The sequence below is a fragment of the Peromyscus eremicus genome, chromosome 6 (assembly GCF_949786415.1).
Source record: "Peromyscus eremicus chromosome 6, PerEre_H2_v1, whole genome shotgun sequence".
Lineage (NCBI taxonomy): Eukaryota > Metazoa > Chordata > Mammalia > Rodentia > Cricetidae > Peromyscus > Peromyscus eremicus.
This window is the reverse complement of record NC_081421.1, coordinates 30,772,488-30,787,605: the sequence shown is the minus strand read 5'-3', so window position 1 is coordinate 30,787,605 and position 15,118 is coordinate 30,772,488. Positions and strand designations below refer to the sequence as shown.

At 48.8% G+C, this 15,118-nt stretch overlaps 1 protein-coding gene across 1 annotated transcript in view; it reads right to left on the bottom strand.

Annotated features, from left to right (window-relative positions):
• Usp13 (ubiquitin specific peptidase 13) overlaps positions 1-13,967 on the bottom strand; it is a 118,320-nt gene extending 104,353 nt beyond the window's left edge. Inside the window, exon 1 of the mRNA XM_059265342.1 lies at positions 13,767-13,967. Coding sequence (XP_059121325.1) covers positions 13,767-13,928 — 162 coding nt within the window. The 5' untranslated portion in view covers positions 13,929-13,967. The remainder of the gene's footprint in view (positions 1-13,766) is intronic.
• Positions 13,968-15,118: the final 1,151 nt, after the last annotated feature.

Below are 15,118 nucleotides of genomic sequence, written 5' to 3'. Positions count from 1 at the left end.
CTCTGAAACTGTCAGCCAGCCCCAATTAAATGCCTTCTTTTATAAGAACTGCCATAGCCATGGTATCCCTTCACAGCAACAGAACACTGGCTAAGACTGGTATTAACTATGCAGAACAGCATGGAGCCATGTTTGACAGGCAGCAAGATAACACAGGTCCTAAGCTGGGGACCCCTAAGCACCCATAAACGTACAGAAATGAAGCCCCTGCTGAGGTCACATGGCTATTAAGGAGTAGGGGCTAGACTGAACCAGGCCAGCCTGCACCCCCAGGCTGCCTCGTATGTCTGAGAAGCAGATGTCATTTTGTTGGCAGGAGCCGGGTGGGCGGCTGTCGGCAAGCACAGAAATTGCTGCCAGGACTTGCAAAAAAAAAAAAAAAAAGAGCAGCTTTTCCTTCCGGGCTGTTGCATTCAAGGCAGAAGAGGCAGGACCAGCCACCCAACTCGTGAGAGGGGCCTGCGCCAGGCACTCTGCCAGACTTTCCTGCAGAGGCAGGAGAGGTGTACCCTTCTCAGATACCAAAGGGCGGCTGACTCCCTGCAAAGGGGCCACTCCTGGTTGAACTTGTTCTATCCAGAACAGTTGAAGACCCCAAGGACTGGGCTGGAAGATGCTGTTGAACTACCCAAAGGATTGGCAATCCTCGGTCCTTCTTCCCACATCAGCTGTGTCCAAAAATCAAATGGGGGCCCTGGATAGAGAGAATTCACACTCACTGAGGGCCAGCCACACCACAAAGCCTTGGGCTGGAGACCCGCCATCCAATACAGTGAACCCCAAGTGGCCACACACATGAGCTATTCAACAGTCTTACCCCCAAAACACAATTCCAGAATTAGCTTCACCCTGCTTCTTGTACTCCCACCCCCACATTCCTGCTCTGATGTTCTCTTTCCTCCTGGCCAACCAATGTTCTGGTCCCCACAACAGACCACCAACCCTGTTTCTAAGAACTGTTGGGAACAGAGGCATCTATGTCCAGGTCATCCCTCCTCCACAGTCACACCCAAAGAATTAGCCAGTGCACAGAAGACAACATTTGACTTCACTAGGAGAAAGTTTGCATAATTGCAGCCACTTACAAGTGTCTCTTAAGGCATTTCCCCTTCTTAGCTAATCGCATACACAGGTGCCCACTGCAAATCTACTCCAGGGTGGTTTTAAGTCACATGTATTCTGCTCAGAACAGCTTGTGATAGCCTGTTCACATGTCTAACACTTGGAGGAAATACTACACCAGGCTCCTGCCTGAGGGTCCCTGAACATGAGTCAGTCAGAGGAAAGGCAAGAAGGACAGGGCAGGCACTGCTTCCTCCAAAAGTGGGTGACAAGACTCCAGGAACACAGAGGTGGGTCCCAGGCCCTCACAAATCCAGAGAACTCAGACTGCCACATTCCCAGATGCCAACCCTGGCCCCCCGAGGTCCCTACTGTTCCTAACTTCCCAGCCAGAACAAAGTCCCAACCCACTTGTATTTCCTGTCTCACCTTCCTCATGGCCACCCTTGACACACTCCACTCCAAGATACTGGCCAGAAGTCCTCTTATACTCATGCTCTGTGGACTCAGTCACCAAACTCGAGACTGGCTTATTACCTGCTCCCCCAAGCTCCACCTCCATGGCAACTGTCCTGAGGAAAGGCTGTCCTCCAGCACAAAAGCAACCTTCTATCTAGATCCTTTGCTACAGGTTTCCAACTCCCCACACTCCCCACCTGGTCTACATTCCACTTCTAGAAAAGCAGCCACCTGGCCTCCAGCCTCTCTCTATTCCCTCACTCCCAAGTGGCCAGCCCATCTGGACTAATCTTGTTTTGAGGCAGGGTCTTACATAGCCCAGGCTATCCTTGAACTCCCCTATGTAGTCAAGACTGGCCCTTAACTCTTGGTTCTCCAGTCTCCATCTCCCACATGCTAGGATCACAGACATTTGTCACCACTGCCAGATCTCCACCAGGTCTAACCTTATCAAGACCATCATCCCCTACAGCCCCTGGAATGGTGATCTGCCCTGTTACCCAATCTCCCCAGTGGCCTGCTCTTCCAGAAGACAATTTACTGTCTCAAATTTGTGAAAGACCTCATACCTTCATACAGATCCCATCCAGGAGTCCAGGCCTTATGCACTGCTTCTTCTCAGGCCTGAAATCTGCACACATATGTTTTTAAGTGCCACATTTAAATATCCCATAAATGCTTTTGTGGGGGATGGGGTCTAGTCACAAAACACATCAGAGCTTACATAGCATCTCTGTCACACACCAGACTCTGAATGAGCCCTTGAAGGAGGTCACCTAGCCTCTCTGACTGTTTCCTTACCTGTGAGACAAGGTAACAACAGAATCTCCCTTCTACCAATTACTATACCCATGGTACACAAGAGGATGTGCAGAGAAGTCCCCCGTGCTTGGTGGGTCCGTAATGGACACATTAAAGTAGAATGCACAGAGATCCATCACTGTCCTCCATTCACTCACATCTCTACCACTTTATCACCTACCCCAGTGCAGGCTGATTGGTAGAGTCTAAATATGAAGTGACACTGGCCCGGTGAGACACAAACACAATGGAGGTGGGATTTAGGGCTTTATGTAGCCCAGGCTGGCCTTCAACTCACTGCCTACTGGAGGAGGACCTTGAACTCCTGATCTCTCTAGTACTAGGATTCCAGGCTTGCACTATTACCCTGGTCTTGTGCATTTCTGGGGACAGACCAGGGTTGTGTACATGCTGGGCAAGCACTCTACGCACAGAACCCACCGTTCTTTCCTTCTTATCACTGGAAACACACTATCCTGCACCCAGTCACTGTCTCAGGGAAGTACTGGGCATGCACAGATCCATCATATTTGTGTCGCTATTGCACTGTTCTGATGTTTCAGCTCTTGTTCAGATCGTCACTGTGCACACAGATAAGGCAGTCTGGGACCAATCGCACAGTTCTGAACATGAATGACAGCACAGACTCGGCCTCTGAACCTCTCTGGAGAATTCTACAAAGCCCCTGAGGCAATGCACAAAACACCCAAGACACCATTCCCTGGCATCTCAAGCATCAAACTTAGGACTTTAACAATAATATAGCAAAATTAAAATACCACACTGGTCATTTTTAGTAACATTTTTCATTCAAAAATACATGTGCAGGGTCTTAAAAATAAGGAATCAGAAAAAATTCAGGCTTAGTAACACAGACTTACAGTGTAATTTTCACTTTTCTGTTCTTTTCCCTTTAATTCTCTATTCTGGCCTTACTTATACCATGGTTTGAACAGTCTGCATCCCTCCCCCTTTCAAGATCAAAGCACAATGTACAGCCAAGTGTAGACTCTTCCAAACACCTGGCAACCATGCCCCTAGCCAAATCATCCTATTATGTAGCCCTGCTGGGTAAAGCAAGCTCAGATTCTCTGACCCTGAGTAAGGTCTCACTAGATAGCCTCTGTGGATCTCCACAGTTCCCCCTTCTTAATAATATAAAGTTTTCAAGTGAGGGTACAAAGCTTAACTCGATGCAGCTCTGAATCAGCTTTCCACTAAGAGCTTGCAAGTAGCTGGAATAATTATAGCAATACTCCTGCTCCTATGGTAAAGGAGTAGAGGATGATAAAGATGGAATGGCCTTTTGAATGGGTCTAAGATGACTACAGCAGTCTTAGCTGCACCAAGCCCTTTTTTAAAATCAATAAACTCCTGATGCAACTGCATCAAATAAATCAATAAACTCCTGATGTAACCACATCAAATCTAAGGACGCCTTAGCATCATCATTAACACTAACAGGTTAACATCATAATTCTATTGTGAATATTACGATACATAATTACAATTCTTACAAACTTACATCCAAAAGCAAACTCTCAATAGAACTATTTACACTTCATAAACTTTAGCAAATATCCAAAAGCAATCTCTTAATAGAACTATTTACACTTTTTGCTAACAAAATATAAGGTACATTAACACAAGCTAACATTAATCCACTCAAGGGACAAGAAAATATGTTTTTTAATTAAAGAGACTGAAAAATATTAATTTCCCCTTTTCTTTATAATTTTTTTAAGCTGCATCTTGAGCCTGGGTAGAAAAAACAAATTTCCCTATTTCTACACAAAACCGTCCCATTTTTACACAAACAGTTCATGAGTTACCACAGTTAATAAAGCATATATACATGCACAAAACAGTTCATAAGTCATCATAGAGTCTATATGTGTAAGTTAATTCATAACTGTCCCATTGCAATTGAATCACTCCTGTCCATCTCAAGTCTGAAAAGTTCAAAAAGTCAGTTCTGATACCAGTCTTAATGTTCTATTGAATGCTCGAAATCAGGGCCTGGCTCATCAGCAGCCATAAAGTCTTTGTATAGCTGTCCAAGTCATAATGAATCTGAAGCAAAGCTCATAATACAAAAAGTCCCACAATCAAAACTTGTTGTAGTTCTTTTGCTTGCAACAACTCAGTTCAAATCAGAGTCTCTGAAACTTTGCTCTAGTTACAGCAGCATTTTACACAGGTCACCTTCCATTAGGCAATTTGCCCCAGGGTGAAGGTGGCTGTCACAGTAAGGGAGCAGCTGCAGGCCTCTTTGCAAACAGAAGCTGAGTGGTTCTGCCTGCTGACTCTGTCCATTCAGGCTTTATAGCCTCAGTCCTTGAATACCATATAACAGCAAAAACCTTTGTCCCAAACTCCTGCTCCTCCCGTCACTGGCCCACCCACCCAGGACCCCTGAGTCCTGAGGCCCCAAGGGCTCTCTTGTGCCTCTCACTGTACAGCTCAAGTTGCTGCTCCACTGCTATGAGCTAACTCTCTCATTCAGCACCTTGGGTCTGGGAGGAAACCCAGCCTCGGCCAGTCACAGCCGCTGCACCCCAGCTCTGTTACCTGCTTTGCTGATGGCCTTGTATCCTCTGGCACTGCCTTGCTTGCATGGCTTAATACCACCCCTAGGGCAGCTCCATGGCTCCAGCCACACCCTGCCCCTAGGAGCTGGGGCTGCCCTGAGTTCCAGCATGTCTCACTCGGGCATTGTGTCAGCCAGCAGTCTCCCCTGGGTCCACCTCCACCATTGTTCCGCCCTTGGGGGGGATGCTGCCCCACCTCCACAGGGACCCCAGTGTCCTCAGAACGCACTCCAGCTCAGAGGCGCCTGCTCCCTGGCATTCCTGATGTGCACTCCACGGGCATCCCTCTCTGGAGGCGCTGTCTCTTGAGTAGCCGCCATGGTGCCACCCTGCACTCTCCCTCCAGGTGCCCACTGACAGACCTGCTCCGGCCACTGGAGTCTGAAGCCGCTGCCGCTGCTTGCCCTTTGCCTCTCCCGCATTTGCCTTTCCCGCAGCGTCTCTGCTCAACTTGTCAAGGTTGGGCATAGCCTCAAGCCATGTCAGTCCAGCTGACTGCATCCTCCTCAGCAAGGTTTGTTCAGGCAGAAGGCATGCAGAGCCCCACTGCTTGCCCTTTGCCTCTCCCACTGCGTCTCTGCTCGGCTTGTCAAGGTTGGGCATAGCCTCAAGCCATGTCAGTCCAGCTGACTGCATTCTCCTCAGCGAGGCTTGTTCAGGCAGAAGGCATGCAGAGCCCCACTGCTTGCACTGGCTCTCAGCATCTGCTGCCTGCGCTGTGATGATGCCCCGGGTGTCTCAGCTACCAATGCCTGGCTGGGGCAGCCACTGCTCTTGCTGCTTCTGCCGCTACGGCTTGAGGTGGGGGCTTCTGAAGCCACTTTCGGACGGCCAAGTCCACAGTAGCTGCTCAGTCCCTGATGCTGCTTTCTGCATCTCAGATCCCGTGCAGGGGAAAGCTTACTCTACACTAAGTTTCTATTAAACCTTCACTGTATCCCTAGACCTAAAGTCTGTATTTCTCAACCTTCACCTTTTTAACAACTTTAAACCTAACTTAGTAAATAGACATAGAGAGAGAAACAGAGACAGAGAGAGATACTTGCTGCAGCCTAACTCTAACTACTTGCTTTATATTTACAATATTACTCTCAAAGAAAAGAATATCACCGCCTCAATTAATTAATTCTGAGCATGCCCACTTAACCCACGGTGTTCCTTCTCTTTATCCTCTGTCCCTAAGTCCCTGTTCAGGCACCATATGTGGGAGTCTGTCAGAGTCCAGCTCCCACCTGCTCCCACCTTTTGAAGGGTTCTTGGGTGGAAAAGAGAGGAATGAGGAAATATTAGGTAGAAAGATAGAAAGAGACAAGAAGAAAGACAGAGACACAGAATAGCTTCAGGAGGGCCCTGGGTCAATGCCCAGTCACCCAGAGCTTTATTCAAAAGGGCTTTTTAGAATATGCCAGCAGGAGAGGCAAAAGACCTCCCCCTTGTGAGATCAAAGCACACTGTACAGCCAAGTGTAGACCCTTCCAAACACCTGGTAACCACCCTCCTAACCAAATCATCCCATTATGCAGCAAGCTCAGATTCTCTGACCCTGAGTAAGGTCTCACTAGAGAGCCTCTGTGGGTCTCCACAGTTAAACAAATGCAACACAAAAGAATACAACATATCTTTGCATCATTAAACAAATGTTCCACAGCATAAACAAATGTAACACATCTTTAACTAATATTCTACAACAGAGGAGCTGAGGTACAGCCATCTGAAGAGCAGCACTGGGGAGTTCTGGGCAGGAAATGATATCAAACGAGCATTCTAGAAAAGTTACAGAGGACAGTGTACAAGACTGGAGGGAAGGGCATTGGTTTAGAAGCTTCTGGAAGGCCCCAGCAAGAGCTGATGAGGGCTTGAGCCTTGGCATGTAAGGGAGGGAGGAGGCTACTCCAGATCTGGTGACTGACAGAGTGGGATAATAGGAGAGAGAGAGAGAGAGAGAGAGAGAGAGAGAGAGAGAGAGAGAGAGAGAGAGAGAGAGAGACTGTGTCTGCAGCAGAACAAATCACAGAGCCAGAAGGAGAAGCACTCCAAAGCCTGTGAATAAATAAGGAAGAAAGTGAGTATCTGTTTACGAGATGGAATACTATTCAGCCTTTAAAATAAAAAAAAAAATCCTGACATATGCTGCAGTGTGGATAAAGACATCTAAGTGAAATAAACACACACACACACACACACACACACACACACACACACACACATTACATAAAGTAAGAACAGTCAAAACAGCAGAGGCAGAAGCAGAATGGTAGAATATGAAAATAGAAGGTGACCAGTTGAGGAGAGGGAGGAGATCAGCGGGGCCTGAAGGGGGACAAGTGTGGGGCAAATATGATCAAAATTCATTATATACATGCATGAAAATGTCATAATGAAGCCCATTATTATGTAGAAATAATATAGGTCAATAAAATACATCTGGTTAAAAATTATCTGTCTGTGTGTGTTTGTGTTTGTGTGCCAGTATGTTTGTGTGCCGGTATGTTTATGTGTTCACCTGTGTTCATGACATGGGTGTGTGTGTGTGTGTGTGTGTGTGTGTGTGTGTGTGTGTGTTCATGTGCTTGTGTGGGGGGGTATGTGGGTACTGTATATGCACAGAGAGGCCAAAGGTTATTGTTAGATGTCTTCCTCAATCGCTCCTCACCTTATCTTTTGAGGCAAGGTCTCTCACTGAGCCTGGAGCTGGACAATTCAGCTAGACTGGATCCCTAGCAAGCCCCCAGGATCCTCCTGTGTCCCCAGCAGTGGGATTATGGCACTTACCCCCATGCCCAGCTTTTTACGTGAGATCTGGGGATCCAAATTCAGGGTCTCACACTTGCACAGCGAGTATTTCACTGACTGAGCCATCTCCCCAGCCCTTAGGAAACTGTTTTTAAAACACAAATAACTAGGCTCCCATGCCATTTCTGTTTCAGAAGATCTGGGATGGGATGCTTAAACTCCGGTTTCTAACAGTGTTGGTGCTGCCTTCTCAGAGTACAGGTTAAGCATGTGGGAGGTACTGCTGCTTTTGATGACACCTGACACGGCAGCAGGTGTGTCAGTGACATGTGATGGGCAAGTTCAGGAAGATTTACCAAACCCCTAATGTGACTTTTTCCCACAAGTAGGTCACTTGTGACTACCAGGCCCTTCTCCACCAGAATCTGGGAAGACAGACAACCAGTCATGATGTCACCATCTAAGAAACTTGGGAAATGGGAGAGAAGTTCCTTCTTCGCAAACAGTCCTGCTACTGGAGGGGAGGTAAGAGGTCCCGGGACAATCCTCAGGCTCTCTCATCCCCTGGGCACACATGGAAGCCCTGTGAGCTACTTCTCAGCTGTGCCTGCTCCTGGAAGCCTGGGTACAGAAGAGATCTTCCAGAACAAATGCTGAGTTGGAAAGTGAGGGTATGTCCTGGATCAGCACTCTACCAGCAGGGGGATGGGGCTGGGAGCCAGAAGATAAATACTCTCTCCCCCTTCTCACATCAAGTGAGGGCTGGAAGTGCATTCCACAGCTCCCTCCCTGGGACCTGCTGCCAGCTGCAGGCTGTGGAAGCCAGGGCTTTCCTTGCTCCCTGTCACTGTCCCTTTTCCTTCCCTGAGACAGCTTTCCAACACGAGCTGCCTGTTCTGAGGCTTTGTCTCAGCCTCCTCGTCTTCAGCAATCCAAGGCCAGTGTGATCGCCAACATCGATTGTCAACTTGACAGTCACCCAGGAGACAAACCGCTGGCCATGTTGTTGAGGGGGTTTCTAGGATGGGTTGATTGTGGTGGGAGACTCTATGCCATGGGCTGGGGTTCTAGACTGAATAAAAATGAGAAAAAGCAACTCAAGACCAGGGTTCACGTCCCTGTCTCTGCTGTGGACGTAGTGACTAGCTTCCTTGAACTCTTACCGCCATGGCTTCCCTGCCAGGATGGACTGCACCCTCAGCCCTAAGCCAAACCGTGGCTTCTGTCATGGGTTCTTTCATAACAACAAAAAAAGACACGTAAAACACGAGGGACAGACAAGAGGCTCACTCTGCAATCAGAAAGTGGAGTGCCCCGGATAGAACCTCCTGCTCCGTCCAAGATTCCACACCTCGTAAATGACTCAAAAATGGGAATTAAAGGGATAAAATAAAGAGAAAGAAAGGCAGAAAGGGAGACGAGACCTAAGTGCAGAAGCCTGTGTACAACACAGACTGTGCAGCGTCGGCACTCCGGCAGGACGGCGTCAGAAGCGGATGAGAAAGAGCCTTGATCACCAGGGACGGTAATATTAGACAAGGAAATGAGTGTCGCAGAGTGAAAAGCCATAGACTGGCCTCACCAGAGCTGCAAACAGGAGAGAACAGTGTGCACAGTGTGGAGAACGACTGAACCTCAAAGGGCCATGCTGGGCTCCTGAAGGAACTGACTAGATGTGAAAACCATCACTATCCCCACCTTCACCTCACAGAACTCGCAACACAGTATCTGACCTCCAGCTCTGCTAGGAAGGACATCACAGGCGTGGTAGACAACCAAGGAGAGACGAACTGAACACACCAGGAGCCAGAGGCCAGATCTGGGCACCGGCACAGAGGTGGGGAAAACAACTCATCTTTTACATCTGTTCTCTGCTACACTCTAAAGCACTGGTTCTCAACCTTCCTAATGCTGCGGCCCTTTAATACAGTTCCTCATGTGGTGGTGACCCTCAACCACAAAATTATTCTCACTGCTACTTCATAACTGTAATTTTGCTACTGTTTTGAATCATAAAGTAAATATCTGAGTTGCAGGATATCTGATGTGCAAACCCCCTCCCCCCGCCACCGCCATGGGGCTCGAGACCCACAGGTTGAGAACCCCTGCTCTACAGGGAGGGAAGGAAAAGCAAAGTACAAGAATGAGTTTTACACTGTCCAACACACACACCACAGCCTACAAAGTTCTTATGACTGTGCCTAGGATCTGAGACATCGATGATACAAACCCTTGGAATCGCTGTCTTCCTCCAACCCCACTATACATCACTGTATTCCACGGGAGGGATCACTACTTATCTTGCTTATGGTCATGTGGCCTCATGCACTTGAACAGAGACCCCACAGTGGTATATGTGTGGTAGAGGTGCTTCCTGGTTCCCAGCAGGCAGGAACAGAGAGCCAGGAAGGGACCAAGGACAAGGCCCCCCACCAAAGACCCACCCCCAGTAACCCTCTTCCTCTGCTAGATCTAAAGTCCTGGCATTTTCCGGCTCCCCTAAAATAGCACTATCCTAAACTGGGGACTAAGCCCCTAACACATGAACCTGCAAGGGATATTTCATAGTCAAAACACATAAAATCATGTCACCTAAAAGTAGCTTTTCAAGAGGCAGCGAAATGGCTCAGCAGACAAAGGTGCTCGCCACTAAACCTGAGGACCTCAGTTCAGGCCCCAAAACACAAGTGACGGGGAGAGAAAACAGGCTCCTTTTGTGTTTGCACATTGTTCTCAGTCCTCAACAAGCAAGCCATGTGCCGGGCAGTGGTGGCGCACGCCTTTAATACCAGCACTTGAGAGGCAGAGCCAGGTGGATCTCTGTGAGTTCGAGGCCAGCCTGGTCTACAGAGCGAGATCCAGGACAGGCACCAAAACTACACGGAGAAACCCTGTCTCGAAAAGCAAAAAAAAAAAAAAAAACAAGCAAGCCATTGCTCATGTGGGCACATCTCATACACACACACACACACACACACACACACACACACACACCACCACCACACACAAATACAAACACCACACGAACACACATTAATTAATACTTCCTTTTAAAAATAAATGTAAAAGTAGCTTTCTAAGCCGGGGCTGATAGTGCAGGCCTGTAATCTCAGCTATTTAGGAGGTTGAGGTGGAAAAATCCCAAGTTCAAGGTCAGACCAGGGTTCAGAGTAAGTTGTCTCAACTGAGACCTTATTTTAAATTATAAAAAGAAAACTAGAGCTATAGCTCACTGGCAGAGTACTTGTCTAACATGTATAAAAACTTAAACCCAAGATCAGAATGGAGTAAGAGGTTAGCATGTACAAAGCCCTGAGTTCAAACCCAGCACCAAAAGGAAGAAGAGAGAGAGAGAGAGAGAGAGAGAGAGAGAGAGAGAGAGAAAGAACGAAAGAAAGAAAGAGGGGTTGGGGATTTAGCTCAGTGGTAGAGTGCTTGCCTAGCAAGCGCAAGGGCCTGGGGTCGGTCCTCAGCTCCAGAAAAAAAAAAGAAAGAAAGAAAGGTGGATAGATAGATAGATAGATAGATAGATAGATAGATAGATAGATAGACAGATAAAAACCAAGTACCCTTCTCAGTTCTGAAGTCACATCTTACTCTCCCCAGGTGGTGGTACTGTGAAGAGGTGGGTGGCAGAAGTTTTAGTGGAATCTGCCTAGAGAAACAGGTCACTGGGGGCTATTCCATCTGCTTCTCACGTTGGCCTGAGCGCTCTGCTTCCTTGAGTGGCCTTAGCTGCTCCACCATGCCATGCTTTCTAACACCAACTGCACAGTGAGCCAACACAAACCTTGCCTCTCAACGGCTACTCCTGTGAGAGATTCTTAGCAGCCAGAAAACTACCACACTTGGTCAAATCAGTCTTTTTGTTTTCCAGGCATTACAGGCAAACAAGGAAGAGTTCGCACCTTTGCCCCTCACTTGAGATGTCCACCTCCTTTATCTTCTATCCTTAGCTATGAGCCTTTTCAAATTTACCGGAAAGGAAGATGTCTTCCCTCACACCCACCCAAATGTAACGGTTTTTGACCTTTCTCTGGAAGCCCCACAGCACTTATGAATGAAAATGCTGCCATGTTGGGCACCATCCACCCGTGTTTTTCACATGTATGAGCTGGTAAAGTCAAGTGCTGAAAAAAAACACTGGATTCTCAATGAGCTGTTAAAGTGCCACACGAAAAGACTTCACAGTATCAGGCACCCTGGCCCAAATTATCAAGTTATAAACCCTTGTCATTTTCCCTGAAATAGAGATAACCAAACAGGATGATTCAGAGCCTGCAAACGGTCCCAGTCTCTGAAATCATCGCTCACATGGACAAGAAGCCTCTAGAGCGCTGTCTGGCACACAGAAAGTTCCAGCTCCTTCCAATCTGTGGAAACCAGTTAAAACAATTGGCTATTTCTCACACCTGCCCGGCAGTAACAGTCTATGAGCAGGGCTTGAAAAGCAACCCGTCCACCAAGGAGAATGCCATTTTACATGTCCCAAAGAGTTAGGCCAGACGCTAGGCAGGCTCCACTCTTGAAGAATTTTTAATATCACCTACCCACAGGGTCCACACAACCTGAAAAACAGTCTTTCCAATAATGTTGGAGGTAAAAGATGCAGTGGCAGTCACTGTGGGTAATGTGGTCAAAATATACTATAAAACGTAATCTTTCACTCCACTCTATCCGGGTCTTTTTAAAAGATATGAAAATAATTAACAAATTAGGTAAGTGTGATCCCCAAATCATGCGGAATACCTTAACAGAAAAACCAAACAATCCCAGCCGGGCGGTGGTGGCGCACGCCTTTAATCCCAGCACTCGGGAGGCAGAGCCAGGCGGATCTCTGTGAGTTCGAGGCCAGCCTGGGCTACCAAGTGAGTTCCAGGAGAGGCGCAAAGCTACACAGAGAAACCCCGTCTCAAAAAAACCAAAAAAAAAAAAAAAAAAAAAAAAAAATCCCAAAGAAAATAATAATACTAGAACGTCCATGTATGCCCAACAAAATAAGGATCACCACCCAGCCAGAACTCCGATGTATACGAAACAAAATAAGGATCGCAACCACCCCAAATCAACCCACAGGCTTAAAAAAAAAGGAAACTTCTGAAATTTTGCCTCTCATTTGGTGGTCTCCCTCCCCCGCCCCCAATAACTCTCTATATTCTAAGAATAAAATATTCCGGACAATTTCTGTGAAACCTCCTCTCCAGCCCATCCACCTCGCTCGCGATGCCCCAAGATCTGCTGGGTGACATATGAGATCCAAAGTGGAGGGATAAAAATAGCCTGGTCCTCAGAAAGGCAGATAGCCTCCAGACAGCTGAGTCACTTTGAACCCATTTTGACGACTGAAAGGGGCATTTCCCCCTGCTTCTGCTTCGCACGCTTTCACAACCTCACAACCCACCGAGTTGGAAACCTCCACCAGCCTCCCTGGTGGAAGGCCAGGATGCCTTTTAACTTCCCCTCCTCCTGCGGGGTCACGATTCGGGAGTGAACTTTTAATAATTCACATAGCGCACGTCAGCCCAGTGACTCACTTAGAAAGGAAGGATTTGAGTAAGGCTTTGGGGAGCCATCATAAGCTAGCGACAGGCCCCTCATTTCTGCTACCCTAGTGGACCACCCGGACCTGACAATGGCCAGAAAGGAATGGGATGGGAAGTAGGGGGAGGCGAGCTCAGAAGCCATCAGCATTGTCCCGCAGTGGCAAACCCCGGGCAAGGAAAAGCTTCTAGACTAGAGAGACAGGCTGTGCGCGCCGCGGGCTAGGGGACTCTCACCTACCACGTCCCCGCCCTCTGTCACCCGGGAAAGCAGCTCGGAACCCTGGACTAACTCTTCTTTGCCTTTCTCGGTGCTGGAGCTGTGGGCGGGATGCTGATGACCCGGAGCCCTGGAAGCCCAGCCGCAGGCTAGCGGAACGAAGGCCCCAGAGGACCTTGTCTCCGGCCGCCGCAGCCCGGGGGCGCTCACTTGGCGCCGGGGAGCCAAACCCTGAGCCAGGAGGAGAAGCAGCTGGAGGAGAACAGGGTCCCCGGCCCGCAGCTCATCTGGTCCCCTGCCCCGCGCGCCACCCAGTTCCTAGGCCGCCGGCTGCGCGACCACGCCGGGGATCTTCCTTACCGGGGAGTCGTAGGAAAAGGCGCACTCGTTCTTGTAGACGCGGTCCCCCGACCTGGGCACGCGGATCGTGGGCATGTGCGGCACCAGTAGCTCGCCCAGGTCCCCTGTAGCCATCTTCCTGCCGCCGCCCGGCACGCTGAACAGGGCGCCCCGGCGCTGCATGGCCGCGGAGCGCAGCGGGCCTGGGAAGAAGCGCGGCGCAGCGGGAGAGCCGGTCCCGGGCGCAGAGGCCGGAGATCCGCTCCGGTTGGGGATCGACTCCAGCTGGGGAGGCTCGGCCCCTGCCCCGGCGGGCGGGCGGGCTGGCGGGCGGGCGCTGCTATTTTTAATCCAATGGCGAGTCGCCGGCCCAGCTGCAGCGTCAGGCGGGGCGCGCGCCAGCCGCAGCACCGGGGAGGGGGATGCCGAGCAGGTGAGGACGCAGGAATCGGAGCCAGGGAGGTCCAGGGGTCCCCGAGCACGCAGCCCGACCCGCGGTGAGTCCCACCTCGGGGATGCAACCCCCAACTGCCCAGGACTAGGTCCGGGGAAGCCCGCACAAAAAGCGGTACGCAGCTCGACCTCCCCCATAGATCGGGAAGGGGTGGGTGGGACTCTAGTGTTGCCTCATTCTCAGGCTCTTCCTTGCTCCTTACTTTTTAACATGCAAAGCTCCATAAAAGACGCTAGGATCCAACAGGGCCTAGAGAGGGGAGAGGTATATATTATTTTCTTGCGACAATATATAGTTTTCTTATATGTTGCAAGGGGAGGGGCCATCGGGATCTACCCTCCCCTTTCAGGATAAGGGTGTCTGTTTTTCTCTGACTTTACAGTATCTCCTGTATGACTCAAGGTCCCCTGTTGAACAAATTCGGTGGCCTGATTTTAGGATCCATGTGCAAACGTACATAGTCCTGCCCTTGCTTGTGAGTTCTTCAAAATAAAATAATGGATATTGGGGGGCTTAATGATGTGCCGATAGAGCATCCCCCATGGCATATACTTTCATTTCTATCATTTTCTCTAAAAAAGAATAAATAAGTAAATGACCCGTGCAATCAGGAGATGGAGACCGGAGGATCAGGAGCACGAGATTAACCTGGACTTAGCTTTATGAGATGCTGTCTTCTAAAAACAAAACAAAAAAAGATACCCATCTTTCCTACAATAAGGTTTAGTTCCATTCTTACGGAGCAGATCCTATCGCATTGAGGTTCGCTAACTACATACAGCATACTACCAGAACATAGCACTTCAAGAGTAGCAAATCCAAAGTATTCTGTAAGACTCTACAGATAGGATGGTTCTTAAAGTGTTGTTGCTGTTACTAAATATCTCTTCCTCAAATTGCTTCAGAACAAAGAATTAGA